This window comes from Schistocerca serialis, chromosome 6, assembly GCF_023864345.2.
Source record: "Schistocerca serialis cubense isolate TAMUIC-IGC-003099 chromosome 6, iqSchSeri2.2, whole genome shotgun sequence".
NCBI lineage: Eukaryota > Metazoa > Arthropoda > Insecta > Orthoptera > Acrididae > Schistocerca > Schistocerca serialis.
Window position 1 is genome coordinate 120,849,900 of NC_064643.1, and position 20,692 is coordinate 120,870,591.

The 20,692-nt window shown below is 43.9% G+C and overlaps 1 protein-coding gene across 1 annotated transcript in view; it reads left to right on the forward strand.

Moving 5' to 3' along the window:
- LOC126484487 (junctophilin-1) overlaps window positions 1–20,692 on the forward strand; it is an 883,087-nt gene that overhangs the window by 635,091 nt on the left and 227,304 nt on the right. Inside the window, exons 6-7 of the mRNA XM_050108022.1 lie at window positions 4,371–4,489; window positions 11,364–11,806. Of these exons, the coding sequence (XP_049963979.1) occupies window positions 4,371–4,489; window positions 11,364–11,806 (562 nt within the window). The remainder of the gene's footprint in view (window positions 1–4,370; window positions 4,490–11,363; window positions 11,807–20,692) is intronic.

The window sequence follows — 20,692 nt, forward strand, 5'->3', positions numbered from 1 at the left end:
GTGGCATACGGAGCTCCATCGCAGTCTTTAACACTGGGAGCATGCCGCGACAGCGTGGACGTGAACCGTATGTGCAGTTGACGGACTTTGAGCGAGGGTGTATAGTGGGCATGCGGGAGGCCGGGTGGACGTACCGCCGAATTGCTCGACACGTGGGGCGTGAGGTCTCCACAGTACATCGATGTTGTCGCCAGTGGTCGGCGGAAGGTGCACGTGCCCGTCGACCTGGGACCGGACCGCAGCGACGCACGGATGCACGCCAAGACCGTAGGATCCTACGCAGTGCCGTAGGGGACCGCACCGCCACTTCCCAGCAAATTAGGGACACTGTTGCTCCTGGGGTATCGGCGAGGACCATTCGCAACCGTCTCCATGAAGCTGGGCTACGGTCCCGCACACCGTTAGGCCGTCTTCCGCTCACGCCCCAACATCGTGCAGCCCGCCTCCAGTGGTGTCGCGACAGGCGTGAATGGAGGGACGAATGGAGACGTGTCGTCTTCAGCGATGAGAGTCGCTTCTGCCTTGGCGCCAATGATGGTCGTATGCGTGTTTGGCGCCGTGCAGGTGAGCGCCACAACCAGGACTGCATACGACCGAGGCACACAGGGCCAACACCCGGCATCATGGTGTGGGGAGCGATCTCCTACACTGGCCGTACACCACTGGTGATCGTCGAGGGGACACTGAATAGTGCACGGTACATCCACACCGTCATCGAACCCATCGTTCTACCATTCCTAGACCGGCAAGGGAACTTGCTGTTCCAACAGGACAATGCACGTCCGCATGTATCCCGTGCCACCCAACGTGCTCTAGAAGGTGTAAATCAACTACCCTGGTCAGCAATATCTCCGGATCTGTCCCCCATTGAGCATGTTTGGGACTGAATGAAGCGTCGTCTCACGCGGTCTGCACGTCCAGCACGAACGCTGGTCCAACTGAGGTGCCAGGTGGAAATGGCATGGCAAGCCATTCCACAGGACTACATCCAGCATCTCTACGATCGTCTCCATGGGAGAATAGCAGCCTGCATTGCTGCGAAAGGTGGATATACACTGTACTAGTGCCGACATTGTGCATGCTCTGTTGCCTGTGTCTATGTGCCTGTGGTTCTGTCGGTGTGATCATGTGATGTATCTGACCCCAGGAATGTGACAATAAAGTTTCCCCTTCCTGGGACAATGAATTCACGGTGTTCTTATTTCAATTTCCAGGAGTGTAGTTTGTAAAAACGAGATCACCCGTCAGACATAACAGTTTCTATCAAGCTCTAGTTAATTAGTTAGTTACGCGTTCTATAGATAATTTGAACAATTCTTTTATCGAAATTATGTGGAAAGTGTAACTTTACGGGACACGTGTACATCATTAGTATCAACATTAATGAGCATATTATCGTTTTATTACTACTCATGCAACTAATCTTCAAATCAAGTGGTTTTTTAGCAGAAATTCTTCAATGGAATAGGGGCCGTCCAGGAGAAATGACTTTAAATTAAATTTAAAACTTGTTTCGCTACTTGTCAGACATTTTATGTTATATCGGACATATGACAAAAAAATTTTATTCCTGCATATTGAACTCCTCTCCGAGCTACTGACAACTTTAACAGTGGCTAATAAAGATCATTTTCCCCTCTAGTATGTAGGTATGTACATCACTGTCCTTGTCAAATTGTTATGGATTATTTATGACAAATTTCGTTAGCGAACATATGTAATTTGACGGCGTAGTTAAAATGCCTAGCTCCTTGAAGAGGTACCTACATGACGTCCGTTGGTGAACACAAGATACTATTCTTACTGCTCGTCTTTGTGCAGTCAATACTTTGCAAGATTAGCAATTATACGAAGAGCAAAAGTGGCTAAATTTCATTGTTTGAGAAACTCAGTAATATGCTTCTTCCAGTTCCATTTTTCATCAACATGTACACCCAAAAACTTGGAGCATTCAACATTACTTGCTGATTCCCACTCATGTGTTACATCTTTCGCTGGTATGGCTCTATTTGTTATACAGAACTGAACGCAGAGTTTTTTTTTCCAAAAGTGAGGGAAAGTCCATTTCCTGAGAATCACTTATAACTCCTTTGAAAATATAATTTACTTACTCTTCTGTTGCTTTGTCACTAATGTTATTTATCGTAATAGTAGAATTGTCTGCAAAGAGTAGCAATTATGCTTGTTGAATGTTAAGTGAAAGGTCATTCACATATATAAGGAATAGTAGTGGTCTCAAAATTGAACCCTGTGGGATTCCCTTTGTGATTTTTTTTTAACCCTTTTCTATCTTTCCAACACTGAATTATTCAGCATAACCTTTTATATTCTGTTTGTCAAGTATCATTAAAATCAGGTGTAGGTAAAACCATCAGTTCCATAGAACTTGAGTTTTTCTAACAGAGTATCATAATCTACACAAGCTAATGCCTTGGAAAGATCAGAAAGATACCAAGCAGTGATATATTATTGTTTGAGGCTTACGCGTTTTGTGAATGAATGCATAAATAGTGTTGTCGGCTGAGCATCCTTTCTGGAATCCAAACTGTGGTATGCTAAGTAAATTGTTTTCACTAAGTGTGCGACTACCCTTGAGTACATTTCTTTTTCGAATATTTTGCCAAAGATATCAGTAAGGAACTAGGATGATAATTGTGTAACTCTGTCTTGTCACTTTTCTTATGAAGTGGTTTATTAACTGCATTTTTTAACCTGTCTGGAAAAAATCCCTATGCGTGCGATGCATTACATATATAACTAAGGACATTACTTATGAAGTGGAACAGTTTTTCATAATTCTGTTTGAAGTTTCATGAGTCCCACAAGAGCTTTCGTTTTTTAGAATTTTTGTAATTGTATTTATTTCAAGTAATTTTAATTTATTCTCTTGCTTCTTCAACTGAACCATTTAAGTGTATATTTGTTGTTACGTTTAGAAAGTGATAGTTAAAAATACTTTTAACTTGTGAATTATCAGTCAAAACATTGTCATTTAATTTAGTTGTTACGGAATCTTGTACACTAGCTGGCTGTCCTGTCTCCATTCTGACAATGCCTCATAATCACTCATCTAGAACGCACACAAAAAGACGGCTTAAGATGCTACAATGAAATAAAAGTATTACTATTTCTTTGTGCCACGTTTCCAACAGTACTTCAGATATCTCATCTAGCCAAGCATGGGTGCATAAGGGTCACGTTAGGACCTCTGATAACTACGGATCGTGAATTGTTCACTTCCCGTCTGCTTAAAAGGAAAGAAACTTTAAAAAACAAAATTAAATATTTAATGTCAAGTCAGTAATTCGCCACAGATTACTTAATTTTAAGGACATTGTAGTTATGTTTGTGATTTAAAAAACGCTTTTGTTTCTTTTGACAGAAAGAATATAGATAAATAATTCGAGAATTTGACATAATGTCTAAACTGGCAAACCTAATCCGTGAAACGCTCCCAGATACAATATATAAAGTAAAATGTGTTAGAGAAAATAGTAAGAATTTGGAACCGAAAACTTACTGCAGAAACAGAAAATATAAACAACAGAGAAGACTTTCGGGGAAAAGTTTTGAAAAGAGAAGGATTCCAAGCCAGGGTAGCTAAAAAGACTGGTTCAAAATGGTATGCAGACGGAGAGAAGAAACTTAATGAACACATGAAAGCATACCGGAAGAAAAGGAAAGAACAAAGAATGAAGAACTGAAATTGGAACGTAGTCCTCAGATGGCCTAATCGCAGAAAAGAAAAACCACGAACACATACAGATTAAGTTACAGTAGATAAACAAATGTAATATGATTTTCTAATTTCTCATTATTCTTAATCAAACCTAGTTCTGTTTTTATAATACACACGCTACCTTAATGTCATGTGCTACAAATTGTTAATAATTTTCTCGTATGTCAGATTATAATTAGCTATACTTACCATCAGCTATTTGACATAAGAAGTTCCGTATTCCTTTAGGTAAATTACATGCCTCACCCTTTAACATTTCACTTTCGTTTCATTAATAATTACGTCTCGCGCTCTGGTCTCTTTTGTTTTCCTGTCTCCCAGAAAGCATCAAATCATTATACCCTGCGTGCCGCGGAGTTTGTCAGTGGTTTTCAAATTTGAAGTCTCACTGGCGTAAGGCATTTCAGGTAGATAATGTGCATTTCTGAGTGCTGCATGTGAACAGAGAGGCGTGCAAGTTTGACCGTAGGGTTATGGAGGGGACGACGTTGAGAGAGGGCCATAATCTTTGGGACGGGGGCTACAGTAGATGCGAATTGTTGTTGACGGTGGACGCAGGAGTGTGTGTATAGCTTCCCACAGCTTGCAGCGATGTGAGTGGGTGGTGAGTGTGGCCGTGTTTTGTGCGCAGGACGGCGACGGCGCGCGGCAAGGCGGAGCTGGCGGACATGGCGGCGGAGCACGCGAGGGAGGACTCTGACATCGCCCGCGAGACGGCGCGCCAGTTCGCGCCGGACTTCCAGCAGCCCGGTAAGCGTGCGGCGGGGGCCGCGAATCTGACTCGCCACACCGCTCCCTCACATTGCCCGTATTCAGGTCACCGTACCCTCCTCCTGTCTTCACTAACCATAGTCGTAAAACTGCAGAATCGCTGGCAAACATTATGACAGTGTGTGCTGGTATAACAGTTCGTGCGGGTGGTGATGACCACTTCAAATGAATAAGGAACATTCGATTATCCATCACTTTCAGCTGTTTGTGATTTTCCTCTGTGGACGAAAGACCACTAGAGCTGACATGATATCAGTATGATCTACACTACTGGCCGTTAAAATTGATACACCACGAAGATGACGTCCTACAGACGCGAAATTTAACCGACAGGAAGAAGATGCTGTGGTATCCAAATGATTAGCTTTTCAGAGCATTCTCACAAGGTTGGCGTTGGTGGTGACACCTACAACGTGTTGACATGAGGAAAATCTCCAACCTATTTCTCATACACAAACAGCAGTTGACCGGCGTTGCCTGGTGAAACGCTGTTGTGATGCCTCGTGTAAGGAGGAGAAATGCGTACCATCACGTTTCCGACTTTGATAAAGGTCGGATTGTAGCCTATCGCGATTGCGGTTTATCGTATCGCAACATTGCTGCTCCCGTTGGTCGAATCCAATGACTGTTAGCAGAGTATGGAATCGGTGGGTTCAGGAGGGTAATACGGAACGCCGTGCTGGATCCCAACGGCCTCATGTCACTAGCAGTCGAGATGAGAGGCATCTTATCCGCATGGCTGTAACGGATCGCGCAGCCACGTCTCGATCCCTGAGTCAACAGTTGGGGGCGTTTGCAAGACAACAATCATCTGCATGGACAGTTCGACGACGTTTGCAGCAGCATGGACTATCAGCTCGGAGACCATGGTTGCGGTTACCCTTGACGCTGCATCACAGACAGGAGCGCCTTGGATGGTGTACTCAACGACAAACCTGGGTGCACGAATGGCAAAACATTTTTTCGGATGAATCCAGGTTCTGTTTACAGCATCATGATGGTCACATCCGTGTTTGGCGACATCGCGGTGAACGCACATTGGAAGCGTGTATTCGTCATCACCATACTGGCGCATCACCCGGCGTGATGGTATGGGGTGCCATTGGTTACACATCTTGTTCGCATTGACGGCACTTTGAACAGTGGACGTTACGACCCGTGGCTCTCCCCTTCATTCGATCCCTGCGAAACCCTACATTTCAGCAGGATAATGCACGACCGCATGTTGCAGGTCCTGTACGGGCTTCTCTGGATACAGAAAATGTTCGACCGCTGCCCTGGCCAGCACATTCTCCAGATCTCTCATCAATTGAAAACGTCTGGTCAATGGTGGTCGAGCAACTGGCTCGTCACAATACGCCAGTCACTACTCTTGATGAACTGTATCGTGTTGAAGCTGCATGGGCAGTTGTACCTGTACACGCCATCCAAGCTCTGTTTCACTCAATACCCAGGCGCATCAAGGCTGTTATTACGGCCAGAGTTGGTTGTTCTGGGTACTGATTTCTCAGGATCTGTGCACCCAAATTGCATGTAAATGTAATCACATGTCAGTTCTAGTATAATATATTTGTCCAATGAATACCTGTTTATCATCTGCATTTCTTCTTGGTGTATCAATTTTAATGGCCAGTAGTGTACGTAGAGTACGCGAAAGACCGTGGTCATAGTCTTGCGGCATTGTACCACAGGTCGCTGAAGGACCGAAGCGTTCCTAGTGATTGGAAAAATTCCGCTTGCCCGTTTTCTAGAAGGGTCGTCGAATAGACGCACAAAACTATAAGACTGTAACTCTGACGTCCTACTGTTATTTCATATTCGCGTATTATTGCCATTTCTGGAGCTCCAAAATGTCCTCTGTAGAAATCAACATCGGTTCCGAAAGCAACGATCGTGTGAAACCCAGCTCACAGATCCAGAAAGCAGTACATACCGGTGTGCAGGTAGATGCCGCGTTCGATACGATTCCGCACTGCGGCCTAATGAATAAAAGCATACGGAATGTCAGAACAGCTATGTGATTGGGTTGAAGAGTTTCTAAGAAACAGAACAGAGTATTGAAGGAACTTCGGACTTGTCCCACGGAAGTATTACAGGATTATTACTTTTCATAATATACAGGGTGATTCTTATAAACGTTTAAATAACCGCGAAGCGCTGAAGATGACGCTGGGACACGTAATTTAATATGAGGCGCATGGGACCTCAAATGTCGGGAAATACCTTAAAAGTAGATGACAAAAGTTGAACAAATGACGTCACCAGATGACGTGCCTCGCCGCACGTGCAGCGATTGGTCTTGTCGATCCTGCTCTCGCTGGTAGGGGACAGTGCTACCAATCACTCCATCACACTGCTCTGTTTTCGTAAGTGTTAACCGATTCATCGTAGTCCTGTGTTACTGCTACCGTGAGCGCTACTGTCTCACACGGATAATGCAAGAACGAAAGCGGGGTATCCTACCGGAGCGACATGTAGCACTGTTCCCCATCGGCGAGGATGGGATCGACACTTCCAACCACTGCACTTGTGGCGAGGTACGTCATCTGGTGACGTCACGTGTTCAACATTTGTCATCCATTTTTGGATTTTTTCCCGACATTTGCGATTCCAGGCTCTTATATCAGATTACATGTCTCAACCTCATCTATGTCGCTTCATGGATTTTTGAACGTTAATAAGAATAGACATGTATATAACTCAAGTTCCATGAGGTTTTACGAGTATCATGCATACAGAGAAATCACATGGCTAGAAAGTGACCGACATAAACAGTTGTAGTGCGTATAAATAGGCAGAAACACCCATCATTGAATGTTTACTCAATTGCAGAACAATCACTGGAGGCAATCTCATCCGATAAATAAATTAGACTATTCGTATGGAGCGATTTAAAGTGGAAATACCACATAAAATTAACCCCATCTAAGGCAGTCGTCAGGCTGAGATTCGATGGAAGAATCCTCAGCAAATGTAGTGCACCGATGAAGGACGTAGCTTACAAAACCCTCGTTCGACAATATTTGAATAATGCTCGTCAGTCTGGGATCAGTTCAAGAGAGAACTCAGAGAAAAGTAGGGAAGATCCAAAGAAAAGCAGCACGTTTCGTTAATTACATAGACTCGAAGTGGCTTGCACAGATAGATCTGTATGTAGAAGGTGCTGCTCCATGGTCTCTCGACCATGCAGCTGGATTGGTAGGTCGTTGTAGGACTCCTTCTAATGCACGTCTCTTTTTTTTATTTTTCTGTTGAGAAATGGAGCCAACCCACAACCGCACTTGCATCGTGACCATCCCAAAAAGTTACACTGTCACCTCTGCGAAAGGGTTAATTTTCTGTCTAGTTACACAGGATGCGTGTCTCTGATGTCCAAATGTTCACATGTCTCGCTGTTACAATAATTAACATGGTCCCATGTGGGACGTAGTAGATATAATAATTTTAAGAGGTAGCTGTTTCGGCGCAGGGGGAAATAATGCCAAGCACGCGCTCTGGGGAAAGAACCTGTGCAGCCTGTTGGACGGGAGTGGAACGCTGCCATCAGTCACAGTTCCTGTATGGGTGTGAGGATATGTTAGTAGTGGGCAGACTTTTAATGTTTCTGGCACCCCCGATGTCTCCTGGGCCAGATCCAGTGTCTTCGTTAGTGTAATATGTCAAGGTCGTCATTAGAGGAGTCAATTTGATCATAAACTCGGCCATTCACTATAGAATTGCGTCTGCGTGTGTTCTTAGGTCCTGACCCGGAGGGTGTGATATAAGTGTTTGGAATGCCATCCCCACAGCTCCACTCCCGTCACGTACGTTGACCTCAGGACGCATCGTGGGGATGGATCGCTCCCGGCGTTCGAGTGGAGGACAGTCAGGGCTCCGCCTTCGCGCTGCTCGGTGTTCTGCCCTAGCTACGTTTGGAGCAGCTTTCCAAAAGCCTTGGTCGGATTCGGAAGGATTCTATTATTTTTTAATTTATTTCTGGAACTTATTTTTCTCTTTGCACTCTTTTTGTGCAGAGGTGGACGGGTGGAGGGTATTCGGCAATCAACTTCGTTTTTTTATTTTTTATTTTTTTAATGGAAACATTTCATAGTGTTAGCGCTCACAGAGTAGTTCTTCACTCGAAAAATTCACTAATATAACTACACCGTTCATTTGAGAAAAAAATTACGGAGGAATAATGCGTTCAAAATTATGATCAACTATATTGCTCTTGATGCGGAACAACTGGCGCAGCCCCCCTATGTTAAAGCCAATCTCGAAGGAAAGGTGTATCGCTAACGCAATCAGTGTCCATTCTGTGTACATCCCTTACTCTCTGCTGCACTGTACACCTATTTGAACGTGCTGTCCATATCCAAGCTTTGGTCTCCCTCTACGGTTTCTATCCTCCACGTTTCTTTCGTTTACAAAACTAATAAGTTCCTGATGCCCCAGGGTGAGTCCTATCAACCTTTTTTCTTTTAGTCAAATTGTTCGATAAAGCTCTTTCTCTCCGATTCGGTTGTGTACCTATTCGTTCTTTATCCTATGCAGTATTCAGTACAATTTTGCGTCAGTGTTACACTTCCGCGTTACGCGACGTTCCAAACAAGTAATTCGAGAAAAGACACGCAAGAACTGACATTTACATCCAACGTTAAAAAAGTCTCTTTTTCCGAAAATATTTTCTTGCAATTGTCAGTGTGTGTTTTATATTCTCTTTAATTTTGCATCAAACAAAAAACTTCTGTACTACTATTTATAGTCCCACTTCCTAATCTACTTCCCGCAGCGTCATCTGACTTAAGTGAACTACGCTCCATTGCCTTGCTTTGCTTCTACTAATGTCGACCTTATAAAATGTTTGCAACAATCCATTCCGTTCAAATGTTCTTCGAAGTCCCTTGCAGTTTCTGACAGAATTACAATGCCATTGACAAAGTTTAAAATTTTTAGTTCTTCTTCCAGAACTTTAATTCCCTTGGGAAATATCTCCTTGGTTTACTTTACTGCTTGCTCAGTATATAGACTGAGTAACATGAATAAAAGGCGACAACCCTGTATCACTCCATTTAGAAGGGCTACCTCCCTTTGTCCTCTGCTCTTTGATCCTTATAGCTGCAATCTTGTTTTGATACAAACAATAAATAGCTTTCCACTCACTGTATTTTATCCCTGTTGACGTTATTATCCTGTACCGTGTGTTGAGAAAGAAATCTGATGTTGTTTAAAGGACAACATTGTGGAATTAGCAAAAATTGTTGCAATTAATATTTTTTTCCGGAACAAGTAGTTTTGGTTAAGCGATCATCTTCGTCCCGGATTAACATCAAGTAAACTTTAAGGAAGGTTCCCTGGCGTCATATACACTATTGTTTACTAGTTGTAGCATCTGTCATATTCTGACACAACTGTTATATCACACATTTTCCAGCGGTCAACACGTGCAGAACTCGACAGTGTACACTGAGGCGACAGGAGTCATGGGATACCTCAAAATCTCTTGTCGGAACTCCTTTTGCCCGGCGTAGTGCAGAAACTCGAAGTGTCATGGACTCAACAAGTCGCTGGAAGTCCTCTGCACAACAAATTCACCCATTGTGACTCTATAGCCGTTCGTAATTGAGAAATTTTTGCCGTTGTGGGATTTTGTGCACGAACTGACGATTACGTCCAAAAACGTTTGATGGGATTCGTCTCGGGCCGTCTGGGTGGCCTGTTCTTCAAACCGATCGTAAACAGCTGTGGTCGAGTAACATGGGGATTGTGATCCATGAAAATTCCATCATCCTTTAGAAACATGAAGTCCATGAATGTCTGCCTGTGGTCTCCAAAAAGCCGAACATATCCATGATCAGTTGAGTTGGACCAGAGGACCCGGTCCATTCCATGTAAACACAGCCCACACCATTATTGAGCCACCACCAGCTTGCACAGTGCTTTGTTGACAACCTACGTCCGTGGCTTCGTGGAGTCTGCGCCACACTCAACACTACCATCAGCTATTACCGACTGAAATCTGGACTCATTTGACCAGGTCATCGTTTGCCAGTGGTCTGCGGTCTAGCCGATATAGTTACGAGCCCAGGAGAAACGCTGCAGGCGATGTCGTGCTGTTAGCAAAGGCACTCGTGTCGGTTTTCTGCTGCAGCAGACCATTATCTCCAAATTTCGCCTCATCTTCCTAATGGATACCTTCGTATTACGTCCCACATTGATTTCTGCGGTCATTTCACGCAGTGTTGGTTGTCTGTTAGCACTGACAACGCTACGCAATCTCTGCTGCTCTCGGTCTTTAAGGGAAGGCCGTTGGCGACTGCGTTGTCCGTGTTAAGAGTCGGTATTCTCGGCACTCTTGACTCTGTCGATATCCAGATACTCATTTCCTTACCGATTTCCGAAATGGAATGTCCCATGCGTCTGGCTCCAACTACTATTTCGCGTTCTAAGTCTGTTAACTCCATTCGTGCGACCGTAATCACGTCAGACACATTTTCACATGAATCACATGAGTACAGATGACTGCTCCACCAATGCACTGCCCTTTTATACATTGCGTACGCGTTACTACCACCGTCTGTATATGTGCATATCGTTATCCAATGACTTTTGTCACCTCAGCATATTACTCTGTTATGAATGTGCCCAAATTCATACAATAACGTTTATGATTATTTGGTGGTTTCATAATGTCATTCTTTAAATACATTGAAGCTGTGCAGCATTGTTTATAGGAAATATTGTTTGTTACACAGTTGGTTCTGAGACCCATGCTCCTTGTGACACTAAATGTGTGAAGTACACCCTGCGCGTAATACTAGATGAGAAAAGTTTTGTGCCATGTTGCTTTCTCAGAGAGATGCGTGTTTGCCAGGTCTGGACCGTGTTCGGTATATCCCCAAGTACCGACCGCCGCCAGAAGATGCGGTGCCTGCGAAGTCCATACTGCACCAGCCGTCGACCAACCAGCAGCAGCAGCAGACCAAGGCGAACGAGACGAGCTTCTCGGTGCCCAACCAGTACCCGAGCCCTCAGCAGCAGCAGCAACAGCAACAGCAGCAGCAGCAGCAGCAGTACGCCAACTACAACCAGGTGCCGCAGTCGCAGCCGACGCAGCAGCAGCAGCAGCAGCAGTACGAGGCGCAGCAGAAGTACGGCCAGAACCCCTCCCAGTCGCAGCAGAACTACGTGTATGGCAGCCAGCAGCAGCAGCAGCAGCAGCCAAACACACAGCAGCAGCAGAACTACCCCTACAGCCAGCAGCAGCCGTCCATCATCACCACAGAGGCCTCAGACAACAAGCCCATGGCCAATAAGGTAAGCGGCCTCAGCTCCGACACATGACTCACAAGAGTGGATTATTTCACTGGTAGGTTTCACGAACAATGTATTTCGTTGACGTCTGCATACAATGCTGGTTAGCGTAGCGGATCGCGGCATGATGATCGCGTCATCTTGCCTGACAGCTTACCTTATCAGGCTGTGCACAACTAAGCACACTCAACGCCATAGTCCTCACAATGCTGTAACCGAACTAGTTTGTGACTTAAGGAGTTACACTATTTTGTCTCTTTAGCATATGGCTCGCATATCGTCACACAAGAGAACTTTTTTTTTTTACTTTGATACAGATATTTAACACTCAGAAAATAAAGTCACGGTTATTAGTGATTAAATTTACCATATTTACAAGGCACAGAAGGCCACAGGCTTCTGTCCAACTGTTCAACATACACAACTGATGCCTTATTTGCCAACAGGAACACCTCCTTTTGTACATTAAGTCACCGTTTCTTCCACTCTTTGTCCTTATTCTAGTGAGTGCAGACCAGATCTTTCAATGCTCTTCAAACCCCTGTGCCCTGGTCGAGATGCAGGGCGTCCTCAGCTGTTTTGTGGTGCGTTGTTCTGCCTTATTTCTGTCTATCAGTCTGCTATTTTTGATCCGTTGTCCACAAGAGATTTTGCACCTTGTAGATGTGGGTGACAAGAGCGAAATCTGTTTTTACTGAGTGTAGGAATGTCATCATCTATACAGAGGTAAGGATTGTCAGCTATTTTTGTAAACTACCGTTTGAGAACAGCTTCACAGTGCAAAATTGGGAGATCTGTGTGGCCGAGAATAGGCAGCCAGAAAGTTGGACTATTTCTGATTGTTCCTGTGGTGGTGCGCATAGTATGGTTCACTGCCTATCGACGAGTTTGATGTATGGGCTGTTGATCCAGATTGCAGCGCAATATTCTACCACATGGTAGAGTAGATCTGATTGGAGCTATGCAGCTCACATGCAATCAATTAATTGCCTTCTAATGGAATGCTGTTGCCTATTGTAGCATTATCCAGTGCTTACGCACAGACCAGACTCGTGTAACGCAATGTAAAACGGGACCCTAAGAAACTTGCCCAGATGGCGTCCTGGTGCTACAGTCCCGAACCGCACCGCAGGAAGCCGAAGGGCTGCGAGTCCCCAGTCTGGTGGCGACATTGCAGCTACAGTGTAGCAATGATAGTGAAACACATGAAAATACATCCGCATTATATTCTAAATAACACGGAACTAAGCTGGAAATCGCATGGTAATGTTTGTAGCTCTCATTATACTGTTGACTGCTGTTTTATCACAGCATTATTTTGTTCGCTGTTCTTTTTATCACAAACGTATGTCATTGATTCAGTATTGTGATCTGACACAACATAAACTGCTTCATATCGATCTTGCAACAAAGGCACTTTGTTTTCGTGGCTATTGGGTGCGGCCCTCCGAACAGAATGTGCTGGATAGAGTAGGCCCACGTAAGGAAAGAAAAGAGTGTGTCTTGTCTTTTTCATCTTCTTCCCGATTTGTTGCATCTTTTCTTTCTTCTACACTGTCGTCATTTTGACGATTATGATACTCATTTGACTTTAAGAAAGCTACTCAATAAAAAAGTACAATTTTTTGCCTCTTATAGTCTCACATCAGAACTTGATAATGAACTGATTTTCTTTTCGATATTTCTCATAGTTGGTTTGAAACGTGGTTCACTCACACATGTGCTTTAGGATTGGAAAGATGTCTGCACCTGAACAGAGTTCGCCACCCCCTGGTATACCATCGATAGTGACTAATCTCACTGCAAATCCAGCAATGTTTCTTCTGAATACACCTCAAGCTGAAACTGACACAACCTTGCGGAACTGAATAGTTGTGGAAAACGGTTGCTAGCTTTGAACTTTTATTTATTTGTGTGCCACACGGGTTAGCGTACCAGATAAGGTGATCTTAGTAAGGATAAACTTTTGATAGTGGCTGTTTTAATGTCACTCAAACACTTGCATCTACCTACTTCATTGTAATGAATAGCTTATCAGCAGGAGAAACATAAGTCGAAATTTGTGTCCTACTTTCTCAGAATACACCATAGTAGAAACTCCAAAAGTGGAAACTTTCTGGATTAGAGTTGCGCTCTACTAAAACTACGGTTTGGTAGTTTTGGTACACTACAAAAATGACGTAGTAAATGGTAGTGTTGGTAGAATCCGTAGCGAAAGAAACATAAATGAAGTAGTAAGAGAGAAACTGTGAGTTGACGACTTCTCTTTGTTAGTCTGTTTATTTGATTGTTTTGCACATAATTAGAACCGTACACCATTCAGTGTTAGTTAATTGCGTATTACAGAATATAAATTGCATTTTATAAGTAATAAATTATTAGTTTATTCCGTAACGGCTGCGCTTTTAAGTAAACAGAGCAATTACTTTTGTTCCAAATACAGTTTACATGCGCAAACATAAAATAATATACAAAATTATTGTTATTATTTTGTACTCAATAAAACGTTCTTCATCATGAGCGAAGGCAAGAGTTTCCTGTAGTTACCGTTAAATCCTTACAGTTGTTTAAGAATAACTGAACCAGATTTTACATAATTTCCACGAAGTATCGAAGCGATATTTCTGTAAGACATATTTCTATTGTTTTCTTTACTTTTAGCAGAAAATCCCTCTATTACACGTTAGGAATCAACGATTTTTTGATAAAACCTGAATTAAACATTGACAGTTCCCGTTTTACTTTCGAGAATATTTATTCTTAAGTAACAGGCAGCAGGCTAACTGCATGAAACAAAAATGTTTCTTAGGTTACCCAGCCCTTCATACCTCCTGACTGAGCACGTAGACGTTTCACGGCTTCCGGTTTTTGGGGGGAATCTAGTAAGACATTAATCGCATACGTAAAGAAAGCGATCGTTATGAGATAACGTCGAAAGTATGCAACACACCCAACATACAGGTAACGAGGGTACAACCTTAACTGACCAAAGCTACTACGAAAATTACCGTAGTCTACGCTTGCTTATGGTAGTGTACAGTACCATACAGTAGTTTTACAACCCTAGTCTGGACTTATTCGGTAGAGTTAATCGACTTTGGATTTGTATTGGGAGAGCTCACGAGAAACAACAGCCGATTTACGTTTAACATTTATGGCATTCTGTGGGTGTTGCCAGTATGTCTCTCGTTTTTTCAGTTTTCTGAGTTTTAAATAATGATAAGCTACAACAACGCCCTTTTCCGAAGAGCACACGAATGAAAGAGAGGCAGAAACGTGATTATTCACGTGTCTTGTTGCTTGCCACACCGCTCTAGTAGGAACGCGAGTGAGCGTCGTGTGGGCCGGCCGCGGTGGCCGTGCGGTTCTAGGCGCTCCAGTCCGGAGCCGCGCTGCTGCTACGGTCGCAGGTTCGAATCCTGCCTCGGGCATGGATGTGTGTGATGTCCTTAGGTTAGTTCGGTTTAAGTATTCCTAAGTTCTAAGTTCTAGGGGACTGATGACCACAGCAGTTGCCCGCATCTCGTGGTCGTGCGGTAGCGTTCTCGCTTCCCACGCCCGGGTTCCCGGGTTCGATTCCCGGCGGGGTCAGGGATTTTCTCTGCCTCGTGATGGCTGGGTGTTGTGTGATGTCCTTAGGTTAGTTAGGTTTAAGTAGTTCTAAGTTCTAGGGACTGATGACCATAGATGTTAAGTCCCGTAGTGCTCAGAGCCATTTGACCCATTTTGAACCACAGCAGTTGAGTCCCATAGTGTTCAGAGCCATTTTGAGCGTCGTGTCGCGCGGCTTTTATCACAGCTCTGTCGTATTGGATACCCTATCGCCTCTGTGCGAGTCGCGCCTCAGAGAGTCACGCTGCGCTGGCCGGCCGGGCACCGTCTCATGCTCTGCCATGTGGCGTCTTTGAATTTGGATGCATGATAGAGCGACGTCGTGTCAGCACGGCCCTCTCCCCGCCGTTGTCACCTTCACAGACCTTGGAGCCGCCATTTCACCTTCAAGTAGATCCTTAGCTAGCCTCAGAGTCTTCCTGCACCGCATTACACATTCTCCCACCAGGGAAAAATCCGTGGCAGTATCCGAAATTGAACCTGAACCCTCCACGTAAGAGTTAAACACGCTGGCCACCCGGCTATGGAGATGCAAATATTTTGCCCATAAACCATGAAACCATTAACAAATGAGGCGCTAAAAACGTTGCCAGTTTATATACTTTGGAAATTAACCATTCTTAAGTACATGAACATTAACTCCATGACTCACAGAAAGATGAGTTCCATTCAATGCGCACAACACGTCACATCAGATAATTCCCAGGTAATTTCCTAACAAATAATTTCAGACTTTAGTATCCCTGCCAACAGGCGTCCCGATAGAGGCAGACGAACTGACATGGGCAGAAAAGTGGAGTAGTTCATACACCTGCCACAAAAGGCGCACGTGTCGCTTCATATGGGCAGAGCCGCTGAAGGACATGTTTACTTGCGGGCGGCAGTAAGCGGAGTAGCACATGGGTGAAACTCATGTAGGAACTTTTGGTAACACTCCCTCGGTTCGCTGCCACGCCACCTGGAGCGCTGCAAGTTTATCATCTCGCTTTCGGATGGGCTCATTTTTAGTCTTCCATGTTTGTTTTCGTTTCATAGTTAACAGAAGTTGGTTTCAACACAGTGTGCTTCTGATTACGGCTCCTCGCATATATTACAGACTCCGAATTGCGTTGTAAATGTGTTACTTGTATTTTGATTGTGTTCTCGCATCCTTAATATTTTGAGGTGAAAATGATTCCAGATTTTTGTTTGTTTAATAAAACAGAAGCTGCTTTCGTTGCGTAGTATTCTGTAAACTAATATGTATGTCTTATTGCTGATGAATTTTAGCGTTAACTCCTCGATTTAAACGTACTGTAAGTATATAGCTTGTATTATACGTTATTGTCACGAAATGCCTTGCATGATGTTGCTTCTTGCCACTGAGCCCTATGCATTTCACAGAGTCTTGCACGCTATGGATGCAGATGTAGATGAGTAGGCCCAATGCTTTATAGTCTTGGTGACTAAATTATTCTTCCTTCCAAATGCTCAAAGTTTTTCACACGTTAGTTACAAGTACTACAAACAGTACATTTTAGCAGACTTCAATGAAAACTTCGGTGGCCTCCATTATATGTGAGAGTACGAAAAATGGATGGTATCAAAAATAAGACAGAATATGAACAATATGCTGACAGTGCATTTAAATTGAGCATTTTAGACATGGATTCATAAGCAGTCTCCGAACTCCGTCCGAACAGGCCTTGGAAGGCCCAACGATACCGACCGGCCGCCGTGTCATCCTCAACCCACAGGCGTAACCGGATGCGTACATGGAGGGGCATGTGGTCAGCACACCGCTCTCCCGGCCATATATCAGTTTACGAGACCGGAGCCGCTACTTCTCAATCTAGTAGCTCCTCAGTTTACCTCGCAAGGGCTGAGTGCACCCCGCTTGCCAACAGCGCTCAGCAGACCGGATGTTCACCCATTCAAGTGGTAGCCCAGCCCGACAGCGCTTAACTTCGGTGATCTGACGCGAACCAGTATTACAATTGCGGCAAGGCGGTTGGCATGGCGTCATTTACTCCACACAATTTTTGCGGACGAGAGCAAAAATTAGGCAAAATATGCAATTGAAGTATTTCATGCAATTCAAAAAGTGCACTACCCACAAGAAGGTCGTAATCAGAAACATTTTCCCGTTGATAACAACCACAGGTCGAAAGTTGCAAGATTGGGTTTTACAAATAAATACTCTTTACCACTAGACTACCAGACCCACCCACAAAGTATAAATGAAAAATACAATCTTCTGCTACTCGTATTTCGAAAAGCAATCACACAGATTTCCGCGCCACATTTCCGATATTCAAAGTTCAGAGCCACGCCACTTGGAGTGCTGCTGTAGTTCTGTTTCTGTGATCTGCACTTCTCTTATTTCGGTATTCTGTGAGTCAACCCACTACAGATCTAGCCTTGCGCTCGTGCCGAGAGTAGCGTGCTCATTCGTTAGCTACGTGGAGAGTATATTGCCGTGCGCGTATGTACGTGGGTACGGACACTCCGCTTGCTGTAGTTCAATTTGCACGGTGAGTTCGTTCCACTCACGGGCTTTTGTTTCCCGGTTGTTAGCTGTCAGCTACCCTCGCCGACAATATCGAGTATCGGCGTTGTCATGCATTCTGCAGTTACTTAACACGAGAACAAGTACATATATGGTGTCTGCCCGGAAAAAAAAACCGAATCCATTTTGATCCTGTAGCCACTATGAACGAGACACATAGGAATCAAACACAGTAGCCGCCAGTGGACATTGATTTATATCAATAGGGCTAGTTGAAAATTTGTGACGGACCAGGAATCGAACCCTGATCTCTTGCTTATCAGGCAGATGTGCTGACCGCTACACCATCCGGACACTGAGGTCACCACAACCGCACGGACTATTCAAGCACGCCTTCCCTCCCATCCTAACCAGATTCTCAACTTGTACCACAACACACTACTGATGTAGGCCTAACGCCCCTGCTCATTTGCCACATTATTCGTGACATTTCGCCAATTCCCGTAAGAGTTCGAACTTGTTCTTCATCTGCACCGATGGGATCGTTGTCCGTCATCGCCTTAATTATGTATGTGGTACCTGTTGCTAGATCTAAGTCCTAACTTACACATGCGTTTTCTTTGCCGCATGTAGCCACTGAACGAGCTGAACCAGTAGTTCTGGTGCTGGACTCGTAATGAAGGGCAGTGGAGTTAAAATCCACGAGCAGACTTGTAACTTCGTGATTCTCGATATTTCACTAAATCACTTCTCGGCTGGTTCCTTAAACCGCCCTCGGACACACCGTCCCTAACCCTTGTCTAGTTAAGCTAATGGTAGTGTCATAATCAGTAACTACTGAGGAAATGTAAATCTCTAGCCACTCCTTGACAATATTATGAAAAGGCCTGTTTGGCCGAAAGTTTTGTTTGACAGTCCTTTTGTTGTGCCTATATGAGAATCATCTCCGCTGTATGGTGAGGAGCAACTATCCTTTCATAACATTGTCATTATTCCATCGTGGATTTTCCATTGCTTGATCTAACCATTCTTTCTTACCTGTAAGTGGCGTGCAGTACACAGAAATACTATTTTATACGATTGGTGATAACAGCGAAACATGTTTAGTGCTTAACTCAACATTAAAATTTATATTAGCTGTATACGTATACAATAAATCACGTAATGAAACCTGATTACAGTTAGAAAGAATAATTTACATGAGACTGGATCTACCACTGTGCACTGTTTTGAAAATTGCCCGACGCATTAAAACTGTGTGCCGGGCCTGAACTCGAAATCAGGACCGTGCGTGGCGGGCAGTGGTGTTAGCGAGTGAGCTGGCCAGCCACAACTCACGGCAATCCTCACAGCTTCAACCCTATCCACTTCTTTGTAAACCTCACAAAATATGTCCCGCGTCTTCTGCACAGTTTAAGCTGTTATAGCAAGTGAGTGAACTGCCCGCAAAAGGCTAGGGTCCGGACCGGTACACGGTTCTAATCTTCCAGGAAGTGCCAATAATATACTTGATTTAGTTGCAGGAGAAGCGGTCAAGTCATATGCTAATGTAATAAGCCGTCAATGTACCTTAGAAGCGATCTAAAACAAAACAAAAAATACGATCTTATGTGCTTAGTGCTTTAATTGTATTACGTACCATTACCTCTTGAAACAAACAGAAATATATTTCCAAGTCTCTTTTTTGCTTCTTGCGATAGGATGAAGGAAAACGTTACCGCTGATGTAATAATTTCTGCTCTTTCTCTGCCAATGTGGAAACTTTTCTCTCACTTTATCACCCAGGTCTTCTCGCCGATGACAGCCAGACACCTCATCTATGCTTAATCTGAATTTACATTCCATCGAGAATGCAAATCGTTGCTCTGTATTTCCTCTGCACGCGTTAAGCACAGCATTTCTTCTTTTACATTAAAAAATCACCTCCATGTTGTGATTTCGTGGGTAGAGTGGTTCTAATGGATTAGACGAATATGGAAAGTATTGATAACGCATATCGTTAGTTACATGGATTTATGATGGTACGAGTTACTTATCGATAAAGATGCTCCTTTCTGAATAAGTTTAAGCTCTTAATGTAATTGGTATTCTAATTCCGCAGGAAACAGAAGTTATACTCATTTTTGCAATGAATTACTTTGGAAATCTGTTCAAACCTACACGCGCTCATTTCTCGTAGTTTTAGAAACTTAAATTACGTCTCAGAAAGGAGCGTATTTCTTGCTGTCATTACGTGGAAGTTTCACTCCAAAGCTCCCGCGGCTCGTTTAGTTATCCTTCGTGCCGCCTGTTTAAAAAATTGTTTGCTTGTCATTTGTATCTGGTAACGGGCCCTACTAGACACCTCAAACTTTCGCTGAAACTACGCTTGCTTTGCCCCGGAGTGCTTTTAAGTTATATTTCATTTTACCACAGTTTTCTTGCGGCATCTCTGTAAATGAGGAAACGTCTCATGTCATTCTGTATGTACCTGCTTTCACCTCTTGTGCTCGCTACCAAAGTGGAGTGAGTTTTTGTGTCATTATAGACAGCGATTTGGGTTATGTATGCCCTGTGCTGTCTTTAGTTGGTGGTCATATTTAGCTATGGTCACATAAAATCGCTGTCGCTAGTGGGCTACAAAGATAATAAGGTACATGTGAGAAAAGTCGTGAAACGATAAGAACACACCACATCAACATTCGTCTCGGTGCAGAAGGTAGGACACGGTGCCCCACTGCCGACTGGTAACGAAAGCCTGAACACACGGAACAGATTCCCAGATACTTGAGTGACTCGAAGGTATCTTA